Source organism: Melopsittacus undulatus, chromosome 5, assembly GCF_012275295.1.
Source record: "Melopsittacus undulatus isolate bMelUnd1 chromosome 5, bMelUnd1.mat.Z, whole genome shotgun sequence".
Classification (NCBI taxonomy): domain Eukaryota; kingdom Metazoa; phylum Chordata; class Aves; order Psittaciformes; family Psittaculidae; genus Melopsittacus; species Melopsittacus undulatus.
In genome coordinates, this window is record NC_047531.1 from 35,626,026 (window position 1) to 35,645,156 (window position 19,131).

The following is a 19,131-nucleotide window of genomic DNA, read 5'->3' on the forward strand; positions in this document are numbered from 1 at the left end:
GCTGTGGCTGCCCCATCCCTGGTAGTGTTCAAGGCCAGGTTGGACAGGGGCTTGGAGCAACCTGCTCTAGTGGAAGGTGTCCCTGCCCGTGGCAGGGGTTGGACCTGAATGAGTTTTAAGGTCCCTTACAACCCAAACCACTCTGGGATGTTATGAAATACCAGTGATTTGAGTCCTGGAGCCTGACCACAGCAGGGTTATAGCACAAAATCAGTGCAGCTTGAGCATCAGTACTGCAAACAGTCTTTAGTATTGTAGCACTTGGCATAGCAGTGTCTCATCTCTGTATTTTCATGATATACCTCACTGTAAGTCCCTCCAGCAAGGAGACAGTGGATGGCTGCAGTCTTTTTAATCTAATGAAAAGAGACATTTCTAAGTGTGAGCTGGTTACCTGGTTCCCACTGTTCAGCACATCTCTCTGCTGGATGGATTCGGATGGTGCAGATCTGTCCATATGTTGAAACTATGCATTTCCCAGAAACCTTCTGCCATGGAGAATTAGGGAAAAGCTATGAAATGGGGGAGGGGGAATGGATAGGCTTGTTTGACAGTTAATAAAACAATAAAATATACTTTGTGTGTGCCTGTGTTTCTAGGGACATGCCAGCAGCTGCTAATACCATGTCATCTGGTTTTTATTCATGACACTGCTGGACTGTGGATAGATAATCTCTCTCCATAACTCACTCATTTCTAAGCTTAATGGGAAGCTGTCACTGAGAAACATGCTTCTGTGCCAAAAGTGGGCAGCCTGTCTTTCCACTGGGGAAACACGTGACTCCGGAGTTCCTCAGTCTGCTCAAATCCCTGTAACATTGTCTTTTAATTAGATTGAATATTTAATAGTGGAATGCTTGTGTTTCTGCTCGATTTTCCACAATGACTGGCAGATGATCTTCTGAAGCTATGGAGAAACCCTTGCACTCCTCTGATTTTGCTGATTGAGATCTGAAGGTGTTTACTCCCCAGGTACGAAGCCAGCTGAGGTGCCCATGGCTCAGTGAGGTTTGCTCCCAGTTGATCCCATGGGGGCACTTGGGCTACCTGGTTTGTAGCCCCCAAGTAGCCCTTCACTGGATGGCAGCACTGCCCTTTCACGGCTCAAGTCAGGTTGGGTATTACAGTGCTGATCCTCAGCAGAACCAATCACCATGCCCTCCTAGAGAGAAATACCTATTTGCAGGACTGTATTTGGGGTGGTTTTAGGATGAGATTAATTGCCCTAGAAGCTTATGATAGAATCATTGAATGGTTTGTGTTGGCAGGGACTTTTAAAGCTCATATAGTCCAACTCCCCTGCATTGAACTGGGACAGCTTCAATTCAGTCAGGTTGCTCAGAGTCCTGTCCAGCCTGGCCTGGAATGCTTCCAGCAATGAGGCATCCACCACCTCTCAAGAAAACCTGTTCCAGTGTTTCACGACTTTCATCATACATGATTTCTTCTTTATATCTAGTTTGAACATTACCTCTTGTCCTATTGCTACAGACCCTGTTAAAACGTCTGTCTCCATCTATTTTATAAGCCCCCTTTAGGTACTAAAGGGCTGTAATAAGGTCTCCCCAGAGCCTTCTCTTCCCCAGGCTGAACAACCACAGTTCTCTCAGCCTTTCCTCCTAGCAGTGGTCTTCCAGCCTCTGATCATTTTATGGCCTCATCTAGACCCACTCCAGAAGTCCATGTCTGCCTTGTACTGGGAGCCCCAGAGCTGGACACAGGACTCCAGGTTGTGTGATAAGAGAGCAGAGCAGAGTGAAAGAATCGCCTCCCTCGACCTGCTGAACACTCTTCTTGTGATGCAGTCCCAGATTCCACTGGCCTTTAGGACTGGGAGGGCACATAGCCAGCTCTTGTTCAGCTTATCATCCACCAGCACCCCCAAGTTCTTCTCCATAAGGCTGCTCTTAATCCCTTCTCCCTCCCAGCCTGTATTGACACCAGGGGTTGTCCCAACCCAACTGCAGAACCTTGAACTTGGCCTTGTTGAACTTCATGATGTTCGCATGGCATCACTTCTCAAGCTTGTCCAGATCCATCTTAATGGCATCCCATTCCTCAGGTGTGCCAACCATACCACACAGCTTGGAGTCCAGCTTTTTCCAGACTACAGGAGATTCTTCTTAGAATCTCTCTTCCTCCTCCTCCCATCTTATGGCCAATACTTGCCCATAACATATCAGTATGATCATTAAACTTGTGTGACAATGACCATGGCTGGTGTTAGGAGGCATCAAAATGGGATTTGCATGTTACCTTGTGTAGCAACACCTTGCTCTGCATCAGCTGCATCTCACCTTCTTTTTTTCCTCTCTGTAGCAGTGGGGAGGTCTCCCATGAGCAGATCCTAGCCTGCTCCCCCAGTGGGTCCATGTTAGAGGGCTCATGCATCTGAGAGCTCATCCAATAAATACATGGAAGAGCTGTGATATTCAGGGGGTTTTGACACTGAATTGGTATCACTCCTCCCTCATGCAGCCTCCATCTACTCTTCCCTACTTGCTGTTAGTGTTTGCTGTGCTATGACATTGTTCAGGGAAGTTGTCTTCATGTTTAATTGGCAATAGACACCCATATAGGGTGCACCCATTTGGAGTGTCTCTGAAAAGATAAGCACAGCACAAGGAATAGAGACTCATCCCCTGTGGTTAATCTGTCAGTGCTGAATGCTCCTTAGAATAGAGCCAAGGAGATAAAGGCAGAGCTTGGGCACTGCTTGCCCCCAAGTTTTCTTGGTGTGGTTCTCTCTAGCACAGCCTGTGCCTGCAGTCACGGTATGGGGTTCTTTGAGCAACGGGGGAATGCAGGAAGACAGCGCTGGGAGTGTCATCCAGCTGTGATCCCATATGGGCCTTCCTGCACTGCCTTTGGTACCTTTTCATATGTTTTCCTGGTGTGAATTCAAGTCAGATCCAGTAGTGATGCTCAGCTCTTTCCCTGACACATCCCAACATCACTAATAAAGCTCTCCCTTTCCTCTAAGTGTTTATTTGAACAAACTCAAGTTGTTTAGGAGAGGAGGGAGAGGATGAAGTCACTGCTTCAAGGCTGCAGGGGCTGGGGTTGCAGAAGAGCCCTGACCATGTGCTTGCTATGGTCCTCCATCCTGAGGCAGAAGTACTTTGCATTATGCAGCATTTCAAACAAGCCTCTCAAACATGGCCCAGGGCACAGTGAGGGGTGTCCAGGTCATTCTGACAATAAGGAGATAGGCCTAATTGTCCTGGTTTGAGCAGTAGCAGTTTTTTTTCTCCTTCTTGGTGGCTGGTGCAGTGCTGTGTTTTGACTTTTGGGCTGGGAGCGGTTACTGGTGGCGCATACGTTTTGAGTTACTGCTTAAATGTTTGGTTTGTCCAAGGCCTTTTCTGAGCTCATGCTCTGCCAGGGAGGAGGGGAGGCCGGGAGGAAGGAGAGACAGGACACCTGACCCAGGCTAGCCAAAGGGGTATTCCATACCATAGCACATCATGCCCAGGATGTAATCGGGAGAGAGAGCCAGAAGGGCTGGAGCTCTGGGGGGATGGAGGAGGTATCGGTCAGTGCTCGGTCGGGCAGGGTGGGGTGAGTTATGGGTCGGTGGCTGGTGAGGTGTTGTATTCTCTTCACTTGTTATTGGCTTTATCATTATTATTTGTAGTAGTAATGGCAGTAGTGATTTGTGTTGTGCCTTAGCTATTAAACTGTGCTTATCTCAACCTGTGGGGGCTACATTCTTCAGATTCTCCTTCCTAACTCTCCGGGAGTTGGGGGAGCGAGGGGGGAGGGAGTGAGCGAGCTGTGCAGTTTGGTTTTAAACCACGACATATCTGCTCCAAACCAAGTCCATATCTGCTCTTCTGCCTCTCCAAGAAGCAAAGGAGAAAGCTTAGAGTGTCCCCAAGCCAGGTTTGACTTCAGAGAGGAGCTGCACACTTCACAGATGAACAGGAATCCACTGGATGGTGCACTGATGCCATCATGGCTGGCAGGTGGATCCACTGACCCACTATTAAGGTACTAAGTTTTTATGGAAAGTGTCATGTTTGCAAGTCCAAAGAGGGGTCTCAGCAGCTGCCCAGGCAGCACACAGTGCACCACAGTCTGGCTCTGAAGCACTGAGGACACAGTTCAGTTTCTGGTTTGAATGACACTTGTTATTCCTGATTATCCCTGTGGCTGTGGGATTCACAGCTATCTTGCTGGCCACTTATATTGGATGTAGAAGATCCCAGGCCCACTTTCTATCGATTTCCCTGCTCTCAAAGAGCAGTCCCCATCTTCTTCAATGTGCCTGTGATGGAAGTTTTATTAATGCAAAATGAATATCCCTCTGGAAAAGGAAGTCCAGGAATTAATAATGAATTAAAACAACTTGCCACAGGCATTCCTAATGAGCTCTTTGTCTGTGTGGCTCACATGAAAGGAGGTCATTGCTCAGCCGTTCCCATCCTGAACAGCAAGCAGATTAACTGTTAACAGCGAGCACATGGGTCTCCCCTGAGACAAGGCGGACTGGCTGCAGTTCAGTTTGTGCCTGGCAGGGTTTTCCTACCCTCATCCCCGCTTTGCAGGCCTGTTTTGAGGAGTCTTCGCTACCTGGAGAAGATACCTTCTTCCTCTCCCTTCTGAGACTCAGATTGCCCATCTGAGTTGGGAGGACACAGGAAATGAAAGGACATGACCTTGCAGAGCTTAAGAGAAGAGCAGAAAGTAATCTTGGAGGGGACTAGTGGGGCTTAACTTCGCTGCTGGTGGGCTCTGGTCCAGTAACTAACTCTCCAGCACTGCTCCAGTGCTGTATTGTTCTTTTCCCTTATCTTGCAAGGCAAAGAGTTATCCTGTCTTATCTGCTACTTTGGAGGAAGAACCATGGCAGGGCCAGTGGGGAAAAGGAATGGAGATCATGCTCCTGCAAAGCCCCATGGGCAGGAAGAGGTTGTGCTGGAAGAGGAGCAGCCACCACAGGCCAGTGGAGAAGGGAAAGCCATCACCATGCTGACCATCAGCAGCCAGGTCTCACTCAGCAGAAATAAGAAAGAAGTGTGGAAGGTGGCTGAATCATAGAACCATAGAATGGTTTGGGTTGGAAAGCAAATTAAGATCACTCAAGTTCCAACCCCTCTGCCATGGGCAGGGACACCTCACCCTAGACCATGTCACCCAAGGCTCTGTACAGCCTGGCCTTGAATGCTCCCAGGGATGGAGCATTCACAAACAAGGCTGGCTGATGGCTCGCTTCCTTGCTTAGCAGCACCATTTCTCATTTCTCAAGTAACTGAGTCACCCCAGGGCACCCCATGGGTGAAGAGAAATGTCTGAGGAGTCTCCAAAGAGACTGGTGTAGCTGGTGTAGTCTTTTCTTGGGTCCCTGAAGGGATTCAAGGGGACAAAGGACATGACCGTAGCCCCATGCCTGGTCTACTCAGCTCTGAGCACATTTCATGAGCTATTTCAGAAGCCCTTGAAAGGCACTGCAGCAGGCAGTGTAGACATAGTAGAGACACCAATGGTTGTGCCTGAGAAGTCTGATTTGGCAATTAAAATGAAGCTAGCTGCATCCCACCTATTTGTTATCCACCAAGCTGTTCCTCCTACACAGCAACTTATCTCCCCTTTGGAGGCTGCTTTAAGCTAGTGCTGCATTTAGGCACAGCTATTGCTTCTTTCTTTCCTGGTGTGACCTAGAAACCATCCTCGCATTGGGTGCGTAAAGAAGCAGTCTGGACAATGCTGGCAACTGCACTAGGACATTGTTGGGATCTTGACACCTTGACCCCAGGTGTGCCAGTGCTGCTGGGGCATCACGGGCTGCATCTACCTGGATCCTTTGTACCCCATTTCCTACCAGTGATGGTCAGGAAAAGAGCTTTGTTGTGGCCAAGACTTCAGTAGTCCAGAAGGAAACACAGGGACTCAGCAGAACTGGTGGAAATTCATAGAGGAAGGAGGAAACATTAGACATAAAAGTCAAATAAGGTTTTGCAGAAGAGGTAGTAATGCACTGTCTCCATATGGAGTGAATATGGAGTGAATAGTTTCCCTGACCTTGTAAGAGCTTTCATGCTCTTATAAACAGTATTTTGTGTGTTATTTTCCTCTTTTCTTCCAAGTGCCTAAATTTGAGGATATAACCTTATCTCTAAATGACAAGCAATACTGAATGGGAAACTATTTTGTTCTGTCATTTACTTCTCATTTGGTCCTGTCACATCCTATCTTTTGGCACTATGTATTTTCTTAGTGTTATGAGCATTTATCTGCGCTGTGTGTGTGAGAGTGGGTGTCTGAAATGTGTTTGCAGAGGTCCTTGATAAGAAGCTTTAACAACTAAAATTATCAGAGAGGCATGAGGGAGCTGGACATGGTAGGCCTGAGCACTGGCAGGCTGTAGCTCGTCTGTCAGCAGGAACATTAAGCAGGTTTTTAGTATTTCCTAGGAGGAAAACTACTGCTCATTTTGAGGAGTTAATGTTGCTTGCAGCTTCAGCTTGAACACCAGCAGAAGCATAAAAGCAGTAGCAGTGGGGTACCTTCAAAGATAGTCTTTCCCTCCAGAAGCACAACGCAGTTCTATCTGAGTTCTCCTCATTAATCACTTCCTTTCATTCTTGTTTTCCAGCCAAAGCTTTTGGCCAAGGAGTTGCTTGATTTGGTGGCATCTCATTTCAACCTGAAGGAGAAGGAGTACTTTGGAATTGCATTCACAGATGAAACGTAAGTGCAAGAAATCAAAGACCCAAGAGACAGCTTCTAGATCATGGGAAATGTAGGTGGTTTTGGCCTAAGCAAAATGACCAGTGTAGATCTGCCTCCTAAACCAAGGTCTAGGGAGTCTTTCCTGTATTGCCTCTTCTTCAGAAGGCTGGAAGCCTCTCATAGCAAGTTAAGCATGGCCAGAGGTATACAGAGACAGTACCAATCCCTTCCTGATCTGATGTTCAAAGAACTGGTGTCATGTGGCATTGGTGAAATGTTAGCTTAAGCTCTCATGGGCTTAAGATCCACTCACTATACAAAATCATTACCAGACCGGTGGAACTGTTCAATTAAAGTGTTACTCAGTTTATTCACTGAAGCAGCCTTAAAAGTAATGCTAGATTATTTCAAGGGAAGAACAAAACCCAAAACCAACCTCATAGAATTGCTCTGTTACTTCTGATGCTTTAGATCTCAGATTAAAGTTTCTTTTAAAAAGGAAAGAAGAAAGTGTGGGAAATGAAGGGATTGCCAAATTAATGTGAATGACGAGCATTTCTAAACATAAAATATCCATGTGGGAAGGATCTGACCTTGCCAGGAATCCCACAACAGCTTTATGGCGGAGCTGAACTCAGGGATGGGACCCTGACACTGCAGTCACCCCAGGCAATGTTAATTGCTCGTATTATGCCCCAGCTCCCAGAGTTCTAGTGTTACCACAAAACTTGAGGTTTTGTATTGAGACAGGCCATTTCTACCCCCTCTTTAAAAGGCAAGTATAAAATTAGCACTGAAGAAACACTGAAAGGCTGCCAAATGCCATGATTAGTCCTGGACTGTTACCTCTCAGTGCTTTTTTTCCAGCTGCCTGGTTTTTCTCTGTAGTTAGACTGTCCTGGGCATATGGACTATGTCTTGTTTGCCTACCTACCATGTTCCACCTTAGTTTGCAATAAGGGGGTTTTGATATATTAATCAGAAAGATGCTTCCTACACCTACATTGCTCTTAAAAAAACAAGATTTTCAAGCCAACACTGTGTTCCCAGAACAGCTGAGTCAGCAATATTGTTGTCATGAGCCTGCTCTGTTCTCCCACTGGAATAATGATCCAGGTAATCAGAGGCTGTTGGATAACTGCACAAACATATCCACATTCATCTTGTCTGCGGTCACCCCTCAAAGCCAGTTTCTTTGGCAAGTGCCTGACTTGGGCAGCCTAAGGGCACCTCAGGACACAGATCCCAGGATGGAGAAGCTCTTGCCATCAAGCACACGCAGAAGCAGGACCCCAAACAGAGGATATCCTAGAATCCATCCCATTTCACTGACATGAGCAGCTCAGCCCTGCAGGAGATCCCCAACCCAACACATATTAATAGGGCTGGTCCTTACAAGAGGAACAGCAGGAAGCAGTGGCAATTGATAAAAGCAGAAGGAGGAAATGGTTCCCCACAAAAGTGTTATTTCTGATTGGAGAGAGCCAAGTTACTCAATGGATGCTGTCTGAGGGGTGCAGGAAAGCCATGCAGGGAAGCTAAAGCAGGCTAAGAGATGAAAATGTTCCCTTAATAGTCCTAACAGCACAGGTTCAAAACAAGAAACGCATGTCAGACTGCAACCAAAGAGCAGCTGAGCCAGCCCCAGCTCTCAGCTCTGCTGAGTGGGCACAGGGCTCCCCTGGGAGTGCAAGGGGAGCTAATGAGGAGGTGTCAGCAATTAGAGAGAGCCCACCCTCCCCTGGGATTCCAGGTTTAGCATGGTGCAGCATGAGCAAACATCTGGGTTAGTGATGGGAGGAAGCACAGGAAGCTGTCAGGAGCTGTTGTGGCTCTGCTCAGAGATGTGCAGCAGATGCCAATGGGTGCACACTGTCACAAAGGGTGAAGTGACAGCATTCACTCACTTGCTCACCTTCTTGCCCTGCAGTCAAGATGTAGCAGGCTGCATTTTAGAAGATGCTCAGTCAGCCCAGATAAAAGATCTGGGGAGAGCCTCCTTAAATCTGGTAAATGCAACCCAGAAACATGCCAGTAAGTCCTAGCTGATACAAAGCTTGGTCTGCAGCCCTTCTGCTGTCTCACAGTGAGTCTGACTTTTGCACTGAGGCTCCTTCAGTGCTGTAAAAATATCATTGACAAAAATATCTCCTCTTCAGTTATAAAAAGCTTTGAATAGACTTGGCACAAACAGTGATTGTTTTATTTTACTGAGCACAGCCAAAAACATATACTGGGGGTGGGGGGAGGGAGGTGTGTGGACTTGGAAATGGGTGTCCCATGTCACCATCAGAAAATCAAATGGGCTGTGATCGTAGCCTGCAATGTGAAATGGAAGTTTAAACAAAAACCCCTTTCTCCAAAACGCAGGAAAAACAGTCTCCTAAAGTGTGTTTGCAGAGCACCTAACACAGCCCTACAGCTGATACAGACACAAAAAGAAACCCTTTAATTCTGTGGCACAGGCCCCTTTTCTTTACCCTTCGCTGAGTTTCTGTGTGGCTTCCTTGAAGGGAACACATAACCAGCTAAACCAGAACAAGCCCACTTCATAAATGTAGTCTGGGGTTGGCTAAATTGCAAGTTTTGAAAGAAGAAAAGCCACTAAAGTATTAAATCAATTCTTCTATTTAAGAGTAAAAGCTTTGAGAGAGTAATTTATTTAGAAATTATTTGGACTGGGGATTTCCATTCATTAGTTGTGCTCTATCATGACAACCTAAGAAGAAAATCAATGAGAACAACCTTTGCGTTGGCAACTTAATAGTTTCTTGTGATAATATAAGGTCATTACTGCATTCAGCGTGACTAAAATTAGATTGTCGGACTATTATGGAGGAAAGAATACCGCCTCCTATTTTAATGATCATAGGAACACTTTATGGTGTGAACCATTAACTGCAGAGAGCACAGGTCGGAAGGGTGCCCCGTACAGCACGTGGGGACAAGCTTCACATAAAGCCAGAATAGCTATGTGCTGCTTGACTAAGACTGGAAAAGAATGGAGAAAGGGCTTTTCTTTTTCAGTTCAGCTATTTATAGAATCATAGAAACACAGAATCAGCTAGGTTGGAAAAGACCTTTAAGATCATCAAGTCCAACCATTCCCCCAGGACTGCCAAATCCACTGCTAAGCCATGTCACTAAGGGCCTTGTCTACATAGTTTGTGAACATTTCCAGGGATGGTGATTCCACCGCTTTCTTGGGCAGGCAGTTCCAATGCCTGACTGCCCTTGCAGTGAAGACATTTTCCCTAATATCCAGTATAAATGTCCCCTGGCACAGCTTGAAGCCATTTCCTCTTGTCCTATCACTTGTTCCTTGGGAGAAGAGACCAGCCACCTCCTGTCTCCATCGTTCTTTCAGATAGAATCCATGAATCTCCACTAACTGCCCTTTCCTTTGGCATCAGCTCTTCCAGCATTACTGAGAGCAAGTGGTCAGGATTCCCCTTCTATTCACTCCAGAAGGGTAATGCTGCCAGTCTGGGCCACAAGCAGGTTTTCTATGGCCAAGGGGATGGCAACGGAAGAGCATTGTACCACTCTTCCCTGGAATACTCCTTCATATCTGGGAACTGGGGGGGAAGCCTATTTCCACCCTGCAGCCGTGTGGCAGAGCCAAAACAATGGACCAGGTGTCCATGTCCTGGTTAAACAGACAGTCCAATGGAGGGTGCAGCTCTCAGAATATCATCCTGCTCTGGCATTAGACCAGTTCCTTTGTCACCAAGTCCCCCATTTCGCAAAAGCTGTACAGTTAAACTCATGTCTCCTTGAGCTTTTCAGCCCCTTCAAAAGTGTTTCTGTTAAAGGATTAAGACCTTAAATGAGAAAAATCTGTGAGTTTAAAAGGTTTTTTGTTTCTGTCCATACAACTCAACATGAGCTCAAGACTGAAGGGGTGTGAGTTGGTTTATTGGCCCAAATACCTTTAAAACACAGATCAGTGTGGATCCACTTTTCAGAAAACTGGACACTCATCAGTAAAGCTGTATAACCAGAACCACCTGGAGGCAAAGGATTCATCGATGTACCACCCTTTACTGAAAGCCCTGATAAAAGAAAACTGAACTACTGCATGTAATCGACAACATAAACCCTGGGCACGAAAATCCATACTCAGTCTGTAATCTAAATGGATGCAGTTTCTTCTTCTAAAAGCAATTACGTATTTGTTATCTACACACCAGTTTAACTGCCAGTGTGAGTGCAACCAACAGAGAAAAATGATCTGGCTTCCAGTTTAAACTCTTTGTAGTCACCCAAAACTGTTTGCACCATTATTTGTGAATACACTGATATAAATGCCCAAATGAACAAATCGATGGTGATAACGAAACAAAAGCTTTGTGTCTCTAAATTGAACCGTGAAGGAAATCCAGCTAGACATAAGCATGTATGAATGGTTTAGTACAAGCTGCCTAAATTGGTCCATGAAAACTGTTAGGATTACTACATGCCTGGGGTTATATGCCCGTACTTTTCCTTGTCTTACATGGGATTGTGCTCCATGAATAGTTCTGAAGACAGGAAGACAGCTTCCAGAGCAAAGCCTTCTGTGGTGTAATGGCATTAGAGTTTGGCTCCCTGATAGACCACATTCACAGGCAGATGCCAGCAACTGCTCACTGCTGCTGCTCTCTACATGCCACACATGCACACTTGGAAACAAGGAGTTAGGTGACAATCTGCAGTGCAGAAGCCCTCAGTGATGAAAGATTGTAAGTGGTAATTGAGTACAGTGAGCGGTTTGCTCCTGGCAGTGATTTAAGTGACCTTCCTCCTCTGAAGGAGCTTTGGATTTAAGCTCCACACAGATGAGAGTAATGAAACTCTTCAACCCCAGAACTCGGTGGCAATTAACTGTGTTGTTCAGTACACACAACCGTGTACGTGTCCAACATAAATGTGTAACCTTGTATGCATATGTATATGCATATATTCCTTTTTTACTGATTGTATCAACCAGTTTCTCAAGTTCAAATGCAGGGAGAATGAAAAGAACAAGTATTTTCAAAATAAGAAATACCCTGAAGTGAATTATTGTACTGTGCAAAGTGGCTCTCAACCCTTTGCTGTACCTGGTAGGGAAACCCGGACACTGCTGTTGAATAAACATAGAGGTAGACAGTAAGTCCATTGTCAACAAATCAGTCTTGGAGGGAACCAGCATGTAATGCAATCAGCTGCTGATGGCTGCTATTTTGGTGATATAAATGCAGCTGGACAGGTTCAGGATAGGATGTCAGGCTTAGTGTGGCTTTCCCTTGCTCTGACAGTGCTTTGTACCTTGGCCTATACGGTTAAATGCTTATTTTGTATGTTGGCTAGGAATGGGTGAGCACATCTAGTTTCAATCCCCATGCGTACTTTGGCTTTCACAGTTCATTTCAGACTTCCTGAGTCCTGTTAAAAGAAATAGAACAGCACTTAAGGACAAGAAAAGAATTAGGAGAAAGGACAGATTTCAAGAAGGGTGATGCAGTGGGAAATATGGATACGTATAATCTTTGGATGCTGAGGTTGAGGATCTTTCACTGGGGCTTATTTTCTAACAGCCTGGAGCATCTGCTTCTGAAAACCAAGCTTTGTCTGTGCTGAACAGGGCACAATGCACAGACTGCACACCAGAGCTGGGTGATTGCATCCCAGCAGCAGAAATGACTGAAGGAGACCCCATCACACTGAGCGTCCAGAACACAACCAGTTAGCCCATACACCCATCCCAGTTAACACAGCCACCCTTACACCAGATCCTGGGCAGTATCACTGCACAGCACTGTCCCAGACTTGCTCTCAGCCCATACACTGCAAAAGAGGTAGATGAAATTACTACTTCAAAAATTTATCTAGAGAAAAAACTGACTAAAAGTTAAAATATCTTGGAAAGAAACACACAGGTGTCTAGAGCAGGGGATAAAAAAGGCTTTGATCCTTTTTCTACACCTACAGATGTTCAGGGTGAGCTTGAAAAGTCCCCAGCTCCAAATGTATCACTTGTGACTAGCTGTGACTTGATACTCTTGGAAAATAGATGCAAAGGCTGCTTAAATGGAACATCTAACATCTATACAGTAAATCTGAGATGAGATAGCTTCTGTGTAAGTTAAATGTCTGATGATTCTGAACTCACTGGAGTGATCAGTGGGGCTCACAAGTACTTTTGAACGACTGAGTCATAAATCATAGGAAGGTTTGTTTTGGAAGGGCTGGAAGGTCCATGAGCTGCCCATCCTCTTCTGCATCATCATAAGCCAGTGCAGCAGTACAGAAATTCAGGTGATTCAAATCCTCCTTAAACTGCTGTTTTCCCCTTTATTTTTCCAGAAAAGATGGAGTGGGGGAGCTACAAATCCATTTGCATTGGTGAACAGAAGTTGTTTCTTACTTTCCAAAGGTGTCAAAAGCACAGGCACTGCTAAGGAATAATGGGCATACCCTTGTGAAAGCTGAGTGTGTTTGCTGACAGGGTACATTGCTAAGGCTTGTGGCAACCCTAGAAGTTAATTTAATGCTTTTTTTTTTAAGAAAGAAGCCTTTTTTCCACTTTTTTTCTTTTTTTTTTTAGTGGAATAAAGAATTATTTTTGAGGATTAGCTGGGGAATAGGCGCTGGAATAGAGCTCAGGACATCTGAATTCCATTTCCTGCTTTATTTGCTTCAAGATTCTCCCCAAAATCACTCCAATTCTCTCTCCCCTTGCTTGTCTAGACAGCAGAACACCAAAGGCAAGGGCTGCTTCTCCCTCTGGGTGAAATCTGGTCTGACTGAAATCAATAGCAAAATGTTCACAGGATGCAGCCCCAGCACCACCAAAGGCAATGGCAAAATTCCCATCAGCTTCAGTGGGGCCTGAATTTTACCCTATGTATTTCCACAGTGCCTAATTTAACAGGGCCTTTATCTCAGCTGGGGAGTGAGATGCCTGTACTACAAATAATGGTATTTATAACATACCTCTCACGCACACACGGAGCTCTGCAGTGTGGGGAACGTGACGAAGAGCAGAGCTTCTGCTCAGCAAAGCTTCCAGCAGCAAGGCACGAATGGATAAATTATAGGAGAAAATAATAGCGACAGGTACCACCTAGGCAAGAGAAAAGCAGCATGTGGTAATTGGAGCTGGAACGCTTCATGGAGCAGCTGTTTTTCAGGAGCTCTCTGAAGGAGGAAAAACGAAGGCTGGGCAAAGCTAGAGAGGCTATTGCAGGCTTGTGGGTGGTAAATAAACTGTCTGGGGCTGTAGAGTCAGGTTTAGCCTTGAGTGAAATATTGCAGGGGTTGAGAAAACTCTCAGCAACAAGGGTTTCTAATGAAAATCTTGACAGACTTTTAATGATACGGGTGCTCCGGGGGGTTGTAATAAAAAGGTGAAGCTCATAACATTTTGGGCTGTCCTGCCTGCTCAGCTCTTTCGCCCTGGCAGATTGAACTTTAGCAGTTTGATTCCCAGCCTGAAATGTTGCCAGGATGATGCCGCCTCCATTCCTCAAACATTTGCTGTGTGGTTTTCAAATACCAAGCAATAGCCAGGGGCAAATAGCATGCGACCCAGTTCATCTTTTGTAACACCTCAGACCTCATTGCCATGAGTAGTTAGAAACCTCTTTGGTGCTGGCCTCAGTGCTGTCTCTTCTCTTGCCAGGGGACACTTGAACTGGCTCCAGCTGGACCGCCGGGTGCTGGAACATGACTTCCCCAAGAAGTCGGGACCGGTTGTTTTGTACTTTTGTGTCAGGTAAGTGCAAGCCCTTCCCATGGGATGCAGCTATGGATAACCTGTCCCTAGAGGGCAGGAAATGAGGCTGTTGGTTTCTCATGCTGCAGAAACACCTGCGGACAAACAAACACTTTTAAAGTGGTTTCTTTTGAACTCTGGCTTTGACAACTCTTCTCACTCAAGTGTAAATAAGTAGTAGCCACACTACTACATGACTACTACACACCCATAGCTGCCCACAGAGAAACCTCGTATGCGGGCAAGATCAGACATTATGTGTTTACATTTTTTTTGTGGGGTTTGAACTCCTGGAATGTCCAAACTGGGTAGGGATGCACAACAAAGACTTCTTAAACACTTCTTTGCCAGTGAGCCATCCATCTCTTGTGGGTTGTGTCCAGGGTATGGTTTATGTCAGGAACCAAATTAATCACAGTATAGCTCTGTTGTATTTGCCTCCTGGACTCAACCACGTAATGAATTACCTTCAAATAGCAAATGATAGCATTTATGGCAACCAGTTGGCTTCTGCATGGGCATAGGACATATTCACAGACAGGACTATAAAGGTTTTAATGCAGGTCATGGCAGTATGGGGAAATTTCTCTCCATCTGGGAATTTTGCAAGGAACTGTTTAGTATCTGAAATCCGCTAGAAGCTGCTCTTGTGTACTCCAAGCATTTTTGCCTCCAAGGGAGATATATTCTTAGAAGATAAATGTGCTGCTGCAGTTTTAAACCACCCAGAGAGAGGCTGGGGGTTAGGATGGCATATGTACAGAATTAAGTTGAGGGCTTTGACTTAGTTTTAATGGAAAGCTCACATCTAGAAGTAGCTAGTGCAGTGTTACCATGTCTTTTCCAGTTAGCTTTTCCACCCCAGTGTTATATTACATCTGACATCACTCTCATTCATTCCATCTTACCCACAAAAAATGAAGACCTACTTTTTAGTTTCTTCCTCTAAGTGAAGTTTTTTCCCCCCTGTGTAGTGATTGTCATTCATTTATCTTCAATTACAAGGGAGATCTCTCAAGAGAAGAGACTCTTTGTTCTGTTATGTCCACATATTTAGTGGTCGAAGTATTTTAGGACAAATCAAGAGTGCACAAAGCCTCATGACTGCAGGACTGGCCTGCTCCGTCCCAGGAGAAGAGCTCTTAGACTACATTTCGGGTTCTTCAAACCAGGAGGGTAGATGCAGAGAGAGATGTACTTAACATTTCCAGTGTATGCAATACAGATCCATCTGGGCTTAGAACTACACAAAACTGTGGGTGTAAAAGACTTTTGGGCAAATTTAAAAGAGAAAAACCCTAACTAATTCATTAAGGACATAAGAACACGTACCTCTGTTACCAAGCATCTTACCTAGGGACCAAGTTTTCCATGCTAGGGCAGGGATCCCATGGAAAGCAGGAAAACCTCTGACTGAGGAAGAGCCAAGCACAGATTTTAGGAGTGCTAAACATGTAAAAGCTGGTGCTACTGAGCCACTCTCATGTTCATTTTAAAGACCACTCAACAAGCTTAAATACTGCCATCTGTATTGTTTTATCTTAGCTGGCAGCACAGTGGAGACAAGTTCTCTCAGGATCTTAGCCAAAAGACAGTCCATTAGAACTGCAGATCCATAAAACAGTAAATGAGTGACCTCTCCTGTTCCACAATCACAATCCACAGGGAAATCCATAGGGGAAAAGTCAGTATTCGGCATCTGAAAGGTCAGTGTGTAAAAACTAGACTGATTATGGGATTATGCTCTTATTTGTGGTAGTAATGAGTGGATTGTTACACTGAGTTACAAACTGAATTGGATGGGAAGGCCAGACGCCTCAAACATTATGAATGAGCATTAACTTACCATGGCCTTTCTACTGTGTATTTCCCCTGTTGATGTCAGACGCTGGCAAGTTGAAAAAGTTTCCCAGCATGTAAAGAGTTCCTGTGTCCATCCCCAAATCTGCCAGTGGGGAAGAAAGTGCAGAAGAAAGCAATTCCAGGCAGCTGGCTGAAGTTGGAAAGGACACACGTATCTGTTACCCAGCAGTTTCAGTTCTGGCTTGGCAGCTAAAGCAGGGGCTGAAGGAAAGGTTGTGAAGAGACCCAATTATGCAGTCCACATCCATACCATAAACTGAATGTTTCCTCTTCCCTGCTGACATGAGGTGGAAAGCAGAGATAACTAGTTCTGTACCATACCTCATTACAAATGTGCTGGGTGCCCATGACACCTATTATATCATTGCTAAAGGCTTGCCTGTGTTTGCAGATACCTTTCTTGCGTTACCTCTCTCAAGCATCGCAGCTGACAAAGATGAAGCTGGTGCTGGAGGTCCTAATTGGTGAGACAGTAACACAAGTGACTGGATGTGCCAGATGTTCATTACAAAGAAATCTGTTTACTGTATCAGGAGTTAGTAATCATGTGAGGTTTTTTCCTCTAGTTGAAGTAAATGTACAATTCAACCACACTGGGTAATGACTGGAGACATGAAGCTTCAGGCAAGAACAGTAAATTGCAGTTTGTGAAGAGCAGACGCTACAGGGGAACCATTTTCACCTTCTATGCGACCGTCAAAGTGTTTTTACCCTTACCATGCCTGCAGCAATGTTGATGGGCAGCATGCCAACCAAAGATGCCACAGTTTTTAGGTTGCTCCAGAAGTACATCTAAAGAGAAATGTGTTTTTTTAACCAAAGGTTTCTTGGAAAAAACATGCTTAAAGGAGGAAGTTTCACAGGCTTTAAGGAATTCTCCTCCCTTACTTAAATCTCTGTAGCACTGTTGAAGCTTTGTCTTTTGTCACACATTTCCTTGGGGTTGAACATTGATGTCTAGTGTCTTTACTTCAAAGACCAAAAATTTCACAGTGCTGTGTCAAAGAAGGAGGATTTTATTAGGATGTTCTTAGCATGAATTCAGAAGAAATTGCTTCTGCCCTTGCACAGCTAACTAAAGCCTTTCTGACTTCAGGTTGACATCTAGAGCTCCTCTGGAAGCTGCAAACAGGAATGTAGGAAGCAATCAGACCTGCTTGTGCAGCCCCATGGCTGTTGTTGTGCAATGTCATTTTATGAGACGCTGCTAATATCCGTTTACATTGCTTTAGAGCAATACATGAAAACAAGGGGAGTGCCCTGTGTCTTGCAGGAGTAGTGGAATGTCTGGCAACCGGATGGGAGTGATGCTAGTTCTCATCTTACAAGTAGCTTCTGCAGGTGGCTTTCTAAAGCCCTGGTTGCTTGATTGTTGGTGAAACAGGTTCATCAGCATCTGCCAAGACACAGCCAAAGCCAAGGAGAAGCAAAGGACAGGCATGAAGGAAGGAAGGATTGCTTGATCAGTTGGTTTTACAGAGGTGTTTTGAGCCCAAAAGAGGACAGCAAAACTGTACTGGTAAAGGACAGGAACCTGAGTAAAGTGTGGAGAAACAAACAACAAGGAGATCGGAAGGGTTCTTATACTTCTGGCAGGGAGGGAAGCATTTTGCTCTGATTCACACAGCCAGGAGAAGGAAGCCAAAGTTACTCCCTGCATGTAAATCTTTGAGGTGAGAGAGGACCAGAGCATAGACACGCTCTTTGCTCATAGAAAGCAAAGTCAGCCAGGCTTTGCAGTGAATTCTCATCCTCAAACAATGGCCTTGTGGGATTAGCAATCCTTAGCTAGGGAACCACCAGCATGGGGCTCATCTCTTTCTTTTCTGGGTGCTTGTCATGCTGTTAATTTATATGAACAAGCTTAGCAAATAAAATTCACTTTGCTGGTGGATATTTTCCCAGGAATGGATATATGTGTTCTCAGGGTAGCTCCACCAGCTGAATAGTGACAACTCACTGCAGAAGTCGTCACGCTAGATCAGAATAGCTCTCACGTGGAAAGGCTTTTCTTTCAGAAAAGCGTGGAAAAAAATGTGAAATAAATCCTCAATACTCAAACACACTGTGGGGCAGAGTTTGTATCTATGGGCCAGCAGTATTCCCACAAAGGAATGCCTGTGTTCAGCTATGCTTGGCATGTGTTCATACGTGCTGGCTAGGATGGAGTCAGCGCGAGAGCCAAGGGGGCTCAGGACTCTCAATACTGAGGCCAGAGGTTTTGCCAGGTTACCACAGTTGCACAAAGTGGCCTTAAATAAGAGAGCAGCACTGAAACATAGACTGGAAAGCTCATGTGTGTCATGCCCCCTTTTAACCTGCAGGAATGTGGCTTTTCATGCACCACCAGTACTCCAGGTCTGAGGCAGATGTCTTGAAATGGGACTGATCACACCAAGCCCGAGATGTTCACCTGATAGACAGTCCTATATCAGGGCTAATTAGTATAACCACTGTAAAGAAACAGACAACCTTCAAAAACAATTCACCTGACTTTTCTCACAAGTAACAAGTGATAAGAGCAGAGGAAATGGCCTCAAGCTGCACCAGGGAAGGTTTAGATTGGATATTAGGAAAAATGTGTTCCCTGCAAGGGTTGTCAAGCACTGTAACAGGCAGCCCAGGGAAGTGGTGGAGTCACCATCCCAAGAGGTATTTAAAAGACATAGAAATGGGGCACTTGGGGACATGGTTTATTGGTGGATTTGGCAGTGCTGGGGGAACGGTTGGACTCTTAAAGCTCTTTTCCAACCCAAACAGTTCTATTATTCTATGACTTACTTTAGATGACTGCTTCAGAATTCAGTAAGTTTCAGTCTAAGATATCTACATCTCTTCTCTGACCCCAGACC

The 19,131-nt window shown here is 45.2% G+C and overlaps 1 protein-coding gene across 7 annotated transcripts in view; it reads left to right on the forward strand.

Moving 5' to 3' along the window:
• The window catches only part of FRMD4A (FERM domain containing 4A), a 282,366-nt gene that overhangs the window by 173,877 nt on the left and 89,358 nt on the right, over positions 1-19,131 (forward strand). For all 7 annotated transcript variants that reach the window (XM_031043981.2, XM_031043980.2, XM_031043979.2 and 4 more), the window contains exons 3-4: positions 6,599-6,693; positions 14,324-14,416. In XM_031043981.2, coding sequence (XP_030899841.1) covers positions 6,599-6,693; positions 14,324-14,416 — 188 coding nt within the window. The remainder of the gene's footprint in view (positions 1-6,598; positions 6,694-14,323; positions 14,417-19,131) is intronic.